The following is an 8902-nucleotide window of genomic DNA, read 5'->3' on the forward strand; positions in this document are numbered from 1 at the left end:
GAGCAGCAGTGGTTATGGTTTGAGCCGATGTGGTTGTAGTTGGAGCAACTGTTGTTGTGGTCGGAGCAGCTGTAGTTGTGGTTGGAGAAGCTGTTGTGGTTGCAGCAGCTGTGGTTGTGGTTTGAACTGCTGTGGTTGTGGTTGGAGCTGCTGTTGTTGTGGTTGGAGCAGCTGTTGTTGTGGTTGGAGGTGCGGTAGTTGTGCTTGGAGATTCTGTTGTTGTGGTTGGAGAAGCTGTTGTGGTTGCAGCAGCTGTGGTTGTGGTTTTAGCTGCTGTTGTTGTGATTGGTGCCTCTGTTGTTGTGGTTGGAGCAGCTGTGGTCGTAGTCGGAGCTGCAGTGGTTGTGGTTTGAGCCGATGTGGTTGTAGTTGGAGCAGCTGTGGTTGTGGTTGGAGCAGCTGTTGTTGTGGTTGGGGAAGCTGTTGTGGTTGCAGCAGCTGTGGTTGTGGTTTGAACTGATGTGGTTGTGGTTGAAGCTGCTGTTGTTGTGGTTGGAGGTACTGTAGTTGTGGTTGGAGATTCTGTTGTTGTGGTTGGAGGCACTGTAGTTGTAGTTGGAGCTTCTGTTGTTGTGGTTGGAGCAACTGTTGTTGTGGTCGGAGCAGCTGTTGTTGTAGTTGGAGGTACTGTAGTTGTAGTTGGAGCTTCTGTTGTTGTGGTTGGAGAAGCTGTTGTGGTTGCAGCCGCTGTGGTTGTGGTTGGAGCAGCTGTTGTTGTGGTTGGTGTTGCTGTTGTTGTGGTTGGATCTACTGTAGTTGTGGTTGGAGCTTCTGTTGTTGTGGTTGGTGCCTCTGTTGTTGTGGTTGGAGCAACTGTTGTTGTTGTCGGAGCAGCTGTTGTTGTGGTTGGAGAAGCTGTTGTGGTTAGAGTTACTGTTGTGGTTGGAGCTTCTGTTGTTGTGGTTGGAGAAGCTGTTGTGGTTGCAGCAGCTGTGGTCGATTTTGGAGCTGCTGTTGTTGTGGTTGGTGCCTGTGTTGTTGTGGCTGAAGCAACGTTTTGTGTGGTCGGAGCTTCTGTTGTTGTGGTTGGAGCAGTTGTAGTTGTAGTTGGAAAAACTGTGGGTGAAGTTGCAGCAGCTGTGGTTGTGGTTGGTGCCTCTGTTGTTGTGGTCGGAGCAGTTGTGGTTGTGGTTGGAGCAACTGTTGTTGTGGTTGGTGCCTCTGTGGTTGTAGTTGGCACAACTGTGGTTGTGCTTGGAGCCACTGTGGTTGTGGTTGGAGCTGCAGTGGTTGTGGCTGGAGCAGTTGTCGTTGTAGTTGGAAAAACTGTGGTTGTAGTTGGAGCTGCTGTGGTTGTGGTTGGAGCTGCTGTGGTTGTGGTTGCAGCCACTGTAGTTGTGGTTGGTGCCCCTGTTGTTGTGGTTGGAGCCGTTGTGGTTGTGGTTGGTGTCTCCGTTGTTGTAGTTGGAACTGCTGTGGTTGTGGTTGGAGCTGCTGTGGTTGTGGTTGCAGCCACTGTAGTTGTGGTTGGTGCCTCTGTTGTTGTGGTTGGAGCCGTTGTGGTTGTGGTTGGTGTCTCCGTTGTTGTAGATGGAGCAATTGTTGTTGTGGTTGGAGCCACTGTGGTTGTAGTTGGAGCAGCTGTGGTTGTGGTCGGTGCCCCTGTGGTTGTAGTTGGAACAGCTGTGGTTGGAGCAGCAGTGGTTGTGGTTGGAGCCACTGTGGTTGTAGTTGGAGCAGCTGTGGATGTGGTTGGAGCAGCTGTTGTTGTGGTAGGAGCCACTGTGGTTGTAGTTGGAGTAGCAGTGGTTGTGGTTTGAGCCACTGTGGTTGTAGTTGGAGCAGCTGTTGTTGTGGTTGGAGCAGCTGTTGTTGTGGTAGAAGCCACTGTGGTTGTAGTTGGAGTAGCTGTGGTTGTAGTTGGAGCAGCAGTGGTTGTGTTTGGAGCAGCTGTGGTTGTGGTGGGAGTTGCTGTTGTTGTGGTTGGAGCAACTGTTGAGGTCGGAGCAGCTGTAGTTGTGGTTGGTGTCTCTGTTGTTGTAGATGGAGCAATTGTTGTTGTGGTTGGAGCCACTGTGGTTGTAGTTGGAGCAGCTGTGGTTGTGGTCGGTGCCCCTGTGGTTGTAGTTGGAACAGCTGTGGTTGGAGCAGCAGTGGTTGTGGTTGGAGCCACTGTGGTTGTAGTTGGAGCAGCTGTGGTTGTGGTTGGAGCTGCTGTGGTTGTGGTTGCAGCCACTGTAGTTGTGGTTGGTGCCCCTGTTGTTGTGGTTGGAGCCGTTGTGGTTGTGGTTGGTGTCTCCGTTGTTGTAGTTGGAACTGCTGTGGTTGTGGTTGGAGCTGCTGTGGTTGTGGTTGCAGCCACTGTAGTTGTGGTTGGTGCCTCTGTTGTTGTGGTTGGAGCCGTTGTGGTTGTGGTTGGTGTCTCCGTTGTTGTAGATGGAGCAATTGTTGTTGTGGTTGGAGCCACTGTGGTTGTAGTTGGAGCAGCTGTGGTTGTGGTCGGTGCCCCTGTGGTTGTAGTTGGAACAGCTGTGGTTGGAGCAGCAGTGGTTGTGGTTGGAGCCACTGTGGTTGTAGTTGGAGCAGCTGTGGATGTGGTTGGAGCAGCTGTTGTTGTGGTAGGAGCCACTGTGGTTGTAGTTGGAGTAGCAGTGGTTGTGGTTTGAGCCACTGTGGTTGTAGTTGGAGCAGCTGTTGTTGTGGTTGGAGCAGCTGTTGTTGTGGTAGAAGCCACTGTGGTTGTAGTTGGAGTAGCTGTGGTTGTAGTTGGAGCAGCAGTGGTTGTGTTTGGAGCAGCTGTGGTTGTGGTGGGAGTTGCTGTTGTTGTGGTTGGAGCAACTGTTGGGGTCGGAGCAGCTGTAGTTGTGGTTGGTGTCTCTGTTGTTGTAGATGGAGCAATTGTTGTTGTGGTTGGAGCCACTGTGGTTGTAGTTGGAGCAGCTGTGGTTGTGGTCGGTGCCCCTGTGGTTGTAGTTGGAACAGCTGTGGTTGGAGCAGCAGTGGTTGTGGTTGGAGCCACTGTGGTTGTAGTTGGAGCAGCTGTGGATGTGGTTGGAGCAGCTGTTGTTGTGGTAGGAGCCACTGTGGTTGTAGTTGGAGTAGCAGTGGTTGTGGTTTGAGCCACTGTGGTTGTAGTTGGAGCAGCTGTTGTTGTGGTTGGAGCAGCTGTTGTTGTGGTAGAAGCCACTGTGGTTGTAGTTGGAGTAGCTGTGGTTGTAGTTGGAGCAGCAGTGGTTGTGGTTGGAGCAGCTGTGGTTGTGGTAGAAGCCACTGTGGTTGTAGTTGGAGTAGCTGTGGTTGTAGTTGGAGTAGCTGTGTTTGTGGTTGGAGCAGCTGTGGTTGTGGTCGGTGCCCCTGTGGTTGTAGTTGGAACAGCTGTGGTTGGAGCAGCAGTGGTTGTGGTTGGAGCCACTGTGGTTGTAGTTGGAGCAGCTGTGGTTGTGGTTGGAGCAGCTGTTGTTGTGGTAGGAGCCACTCTGGTTGTAGTTGGAGTAGCTGTGGTTGTAGTTGGAGTAGCAGTGGTTGTGGTTTGAGCCACTGTGGTTGTAGTTGGAGCAGCTGTTGTTGTGGTTGGAGCAGCTGTTGTTGTGGTAGAAGCCACTGTGGTTGTAGTTGGAGTAGCTGTGGTTGTAGTTGGAGCAGCAGTGGTTGTGGTTGGAGCAGCCGTGGTTGTGGTCGGTGCCCCTGTGGTTGTTGTTGAAACAGCTGTGGTTGTGGTCGAATCTGCTGTGGTTGTGGTTGGAGCCGCTGTGGTTGTAGTTGGAACAGCTGTGGTTGGAGCAGCAGTGGTTGTGGTTGGAGCCACTGTGGTTGTAGTTGGAGCCGCTGTGGTTGTAGTTGGAACAGCTGTGGTTGGAGCAGCAGTGGTTGTGGTTGGAGCCACTGTGGTTGTAGTTGGAGCTGCTGTGTTTGTGGTCGGAGCCACTGTGGTTGTAGTTGGAGCCGCTGTGGTTGTAGTTGGAACAGCTGTGGTTGGAGCAGCAGTGGTTGTGGTTGGAGCCACTGTGGTTGTAGTTGGAGCTGCTGTGTTTGTGGTCGGAGCCACTGTGGTTGTGGTTGGAGCAGCAGCAGTGGTTGTTGGAGCCGCTATGATTGTAGTTGGAGTAGCTGTGGTTGTGGTTGGAGAAACTGTTGTGGTTGGAGCAGCTGTTGTCGTTGGTGCAAACGTGGTTGTCGATACTGTGGTTGCAGTTTTACAGAAATATTAGTTATGCAGTTTCATATAATTCTGAAAATTAAAAAAAATCCTGGGATATCCTTACTTTCATATATATTCCTCTAATTTTGGTAGTCTCTTAAGAATACAGAATTACAGTTTTTTATGGATGTTTTTTACTTTACTTACCATAGTCTTCAACAGCAACCGATGATGTTTCCACCGAGAATTCAGTTATGTTTCGTGCCTCATTGATTAAAACATTTTCGATTTCTAGATTACTAGGAACATCTGTTGCTTGAAAATCGAGGTCCAGCGTGTTGATAACTGATCCTCTTCTGCAAATATCGAGAGACAAAATCTCATTTATACAAAAGTCTCATTTAGAAGGAGTAAATGTGTTTTTTTTTCTATTTCAGTACCTGAATGAGACAATAATCATTCTCAAGAATGACGAAAATGCTTGTTTGTAGAGGGGATGAAGCTGCAAAGAAATGATGTGAAATCAATTACTTGCTCTCTGTTTTACAATGTTATAACTCAGAATTTGAAGCAGTAAAAACATAAAAACAATGCATTATCATGACTCATCTGATTTCAATTGAAGTGTTGAAAATTCTTTGTATATTTTTATGACACTATTTTATTTTGGCAATGAAGCTGAAGTCCAAATGGCCACATACTTTAAACACATCCTACCGCAACTATTTATCCGGCCCTCAAGACTGTAGAGTACGGCCAAAAAAAGAGAATGAACCTTAAAATAAAGCAATTAAGCAATCCAACCTTTTTTTTTTTTTTTTTTTTAAGAAAAGGGAGGTTTCTCATTGTAGATTCCAAACATAAAAAGGATTTTGCAAGTTAGCTATATGAAAAAAGTGTATCTTGTTATGAAATTCTTTTTGGCTCAGTACAACAAATTTATTCTCAGTTATAAGAACATAATTTAGGGTCACCTTTTTAAATTGCTTGCTATAATAAGCCAAATTAGTAAATTCGATAACAGTTGATTTGGGGTGCAGTAAAGTCAGTAAAAATCTGGATAACCATTTTTCTATTCATAATAAAAGCTTGGTTTTAAAAAGACAAACACTTTTGTTGTTCCTAACTTTTTCCATTATGAGAAAATTATGATAGTAATACATTTGTCCTGATGTAAAAATCAATAGTCAATTTGGATGGGCCAAATTTCTGTCATTCTCAAACTGCTTTGGTGTGCGCACACTCAGTCCAAGGACCACAAACGGCCCCCAGGCCACACTTTGGACACCCATGCATTATAGGGCCATAATAATCAAAAAAGTTTTTTGCATTGTATCAAATTACAATGTGAAAATATGTTAAATATTTAATTTTAAGACATACTCATGATATGCTGAGAAAGGTATAACTCAGTAATAGTTAGTTAATGGGTAGTTTTATCAATACATTTCGCCATTACCGGCCCTTTGAGAATATTTAAGATCTTGAAGTGGCCCAGCATTAGAATGAGCTTGACACTCATGCTTTAAAAGATCATTTCAATCCATTTATCAATTGTATATACTTGCTTATTCTTACTAAATTAGGGTACTGTTGCCAATCTGATTGTAAAGTAGGGACTTATTGCTCCAAGATGAAAGTACCAGGAATCTAACACAATGAACTACTGCTATAAAAATAATATAGAATAAAATGTGTTATCTGATTTAAAAAAAAAAACTTACAAACGATGGGAAGATTAAGAAAATAAAACTTACACGATTCCACAAAATTTGGGACCGTTGGCTGAAAGCAACTGAAGAATCAATTTCAAGATCGCTGGTAAAGATATCATCAGGAGACCTAAAGGTCATTCGGCGTACAACCTTTTTCATTTCAGTTGTACTAACGGTAGTTGTTGCAGTTGTAGAAAGTATTATAGATGCTGTGGTTGTGGTTGGAGCAGCTGATGTTGTGGTTGGGGCAAATGTGGATGTGGTTGGAGAAGTTGTTGTCGTTTGAGCCACAGTAGTTGTGGTTGGAGCAGCTGTAGTTGTGGTTGGAGCTGCCGTGGTTGTTGTTGGAGCAGCAGTGGTTGTGGATGGAGCTGCAGTTGTTGTGGTTGGTGCAGCTGTTGTGGTTGGAGCAACTGTAGTTGTAGTTGGAGTAGCTGGAATTGTGGTTGGAGCAGCTGTGGATGTGGTTCGAGCAGCTTTTGTTGTTGTTGGAGCTGCTGTGGTTGTAGTTGGAGAAGCTGTGGTTGTAGTTGGAGCTTCTGTGGTTGTGGTTGGAGCCACTGTGGTTGTAGTTGGAGCAACTGTTTTTGTGGTTGTTGCAGCTGTTGTTGTGGTTGGAGGTGCTGTGGTTGTGGTTGGAGCAGCTGTTGTTGCGGTTGGAGCAGCTGTTGTTGTGGTTGGAGGTGCTGTGGTTGTGGTTGGAGCAGCTGTAGTTGTGGTTGGAGCAGCTGTGTTTGTGGTTGGAGCAGCCGTTGTTGTAGTTGGAGCAGCTGTGGTTGTGATTGGAGCTGTTGTAGTTGTGGTTGGAGCTGCTGTAGTTGTGGTTGGCACAGCTGTAGTTGTGGTTGGAGCCGCTGTGGTTGTAGTTGATGCAGCTGTGGTTGTGGTTGGCACAGCTGTATTTGTGGTTGGAGCTGTTGTGGTTGTGGTTGGAGCTGCTGTGGTTGTGGTTGGCACAGCTGTAGTTGTGGTTGGAGCAGCTGTGGTTGTGGTTGGAGCAGCTGTGGTTGTGGTTGGAGTCGCTGTGGTTGTGGTTGGAGTAGCTGTGGTTGTGGTTAGAGCAGCTGTTGTTGTTGGAGCCACTGTGATTGTAGTTGGAGAAGCTGTGGTTGTACTTGGAGCAGCCGTTGTTGTAGTTGGTGCAGCTGTAGTTGTGGTTGGAGCAGCTGTGGTTGTGGTTGGAGCCGCTGTTGTTGTAGTTTGAGCCGCTGTTGTTGTCGGAGGGGAAGCTATGGTTGTGGTTGGAGCCGCCGATGTTGTAGTTGATGCAGCTGTGGTTGTGGTTGGCACAGCTGTACTTGTGGTTGGAGCAGCTGTGGTTGTCGTTGGAGCAGCTGTGGTTGTGGTTGGAGCCACTGTGGTTGTGGTTTGAGCAGCTGTAGTTGTCGTTGGAGCAGCTGTGTTTGTGGTAGGAGCCGTTGTGGTTGTGGTTGGAGCAACTGTGATTGTGGTTGGAGCAGCTGTAGTTGTGGTTGGGGCAGCTGTGGTTGTGGTTGGAGCAGCTGTGGTTGTGGTTGGCACAGATGTAGATGTTGTTGGAGCAGCTGTGGTTGTTGTTGGAGCCGCTGTGGTTGTAGATGGACTAACTGTGGTTGTGGTTGGAGCTGTTGTGGTTGTGGTTTGAGCCGCTGTTGTTGTCGGTGGAGCAGCTGTGGTTGTGGTTGGCACAGCTGTAGTTGTGGTTGGAGCCGTTGTGGTTGTGGTTGGAGCAGCTGTTGTTGTGGTTGGAGCAGCTGTGGTTGTGGTTGGAGCTGTTGTGGTTGTGGTTGTAGCCGCTGTTGTTGTGGTTTTAGCTGCTGTTGTGGTTGGAGCAACTGTGATTGTGGTTGGAGCAACTGTTGTCGTGGTTGGAGCAGCTGTAGTCGTGGTTGGAGCAGCTGTGGTTGTGGTTGGAGCCACTGTGGTTGTGGTTGGAGTAGCTGTGGTTGTGGTTGGAGCAGCTGTTGTTGGAGCTGCTGTGGTTGTAGTTGGAGAAACTGTGGTTGTAGTTGGTGCAGCTGTCGTTGTGGTTGGAGCCGCTGTGGTTGTAGTTGGAGCCTCTGTTGTTGTAGTTGGAGAAGCCGTTGTTGTAGTTGGAGCAGCTGTGGTTGTGGTTGGAGCTGTTGTGGTTGTGGTTGGAGATGTTGTGGTTGTGGTTGGCACAGCTGTAGTTGTGGTTGGAGCAGCTGTGGTTGTGGTTGGAGCCGCTGAGGTTGTAGTTGGTGCAGCTGTTGTTGTGGTTGGAGGTGCTGTGGTTGTGGTTGGAGCAGCTGTTGTTGTGGTTGGAGCAGCTGTTGTTGTGGTTGGAGGTGCTGTGGTTGTGGTTGGAGCAGCTGTGGTTGTGGTTGGAGCAGCTGTGTTTGTGGTTGGAGCTGTTGTGGTTGTGGTTTGAGCCGCTGTTGTAGTCGGTGGAGCAGCTGTGGTTGTGGTTGGCACAGCTGTAGTTGTGGTTGGAGAAGCTCTGGTTGTTGTTGTAGTTGGAGCAGCTGCAGGTGTGGTTGGATCAGCTGTGGTTGTGGTTGTGGTTGGAGCAGCTGTGGTCGTGGTTGGAGAAGCTGTTGTTGTGGTTGGAGGTGCTGTAGTTGTAGTTGGAGCAGCCGTTGTTGTAGTTGGAGCAGCCGTTGTTGTAGTTGGAGCAGCTGTGGTTGTGATTGGAGCTGTTGTAGTTGTGGTTGGAGCTACTGTGGTTGTGGTTGGCACAGCTGTAGTTGTGGTTGGAGCAGCTGTGGTTGTGGTTGGAGCCGCTGTGGTTGTAGTTGATGCAGCTGTGGTTGTGGTTGGCAAAGCTGTAGTTGTGGTTGGAGCTGTTGTGGTTGTGGTTGGAGCTGCTGTGGTTGTGGTTGGCACAGCTGTAGTTGTGCTTGGAGCAGCTGTGGTTGTGGTTGGAGCCGCTGATGTTGTAGTTGATGCAGCTGTGGTTGTGGTTGGCACAGCTGTAGTTGTGGTTGGAGCAGCTGTGGTTGTGGTTGGTGCAGCTGTGGTTGTGGTTGGAGCCGCTGTGGTTGTGGTTGGAGTAGCTGTGGTTGTGGTTGGAGAAGCTGTTGTTGGAGCCGCTGTGGTTGTAGTTGGAGAAGCTGTGGTTGTAGTTGGAGCAGCCGTTGTTGTTGTTGGTGCAGCTGTAGTTGTGGTT

At 48.2% G+C, this 8902-nt stretch overlaps 1 protein-coding gene and 1 long non-coding RNA gene across 2 annotated transcripts; both read right to left on the reverse strand.

Annotated features, from left to right (window-relative positions):
• Positions 1 to 870: 870 nt before the first annotated feature.
• On the reverse strand, positions 871 to 3220 carry LOC116716277 (integumentary mucin C.1-like; the record flags this gene model as incomplete). Its single annotated transcript, XM_032557197.1, has 4 exons — positions 871 to 891; positions 1179 to 1287; positions 1941 to 2362; positions 3023 to 3220. Coding segments are annotated over 4 exons (750 nt in total), but the record flags the coding sequence as incomplete, so codon positions are not given.
• Positions 3221 to 3963: 743 nt separating this feature from the next.
• Positions 3964 to 5950, reverse strand: LOC116715883 (uncharacterized). The gene is made up of 4 exons (XR_004338284.1): positions 5836 to 5950; positions 4519 to 4580; positions 4286 to 4434; positions 3964 to 4119 (listed from the first exon to the last, which is right to left on the reverse strand). It is a non-coding gene; the product is annotated as an uncharacterized LOC116715883 (long non-coding RNA).
• Between the last annotated feature and the right edge of the window lie 2952 nt (positions 5951 to 8902).

Source organism: Xiphophorus hellerii, chromosome 24, assembly GCF_003331165.1.
Source record: "Xiphophorus hellerii strain 12219 chromosome 24, Xiphophorus_hellerii-4.1, whole genome shotgun sequence".
Taxonomy (NCBI): Eukaryota; Metazoa; Chordata; class Actinopteri; order Cyprinodontiformes; family Poeciliidae; genus Xiphophorus; species Xiphophorus hellerii.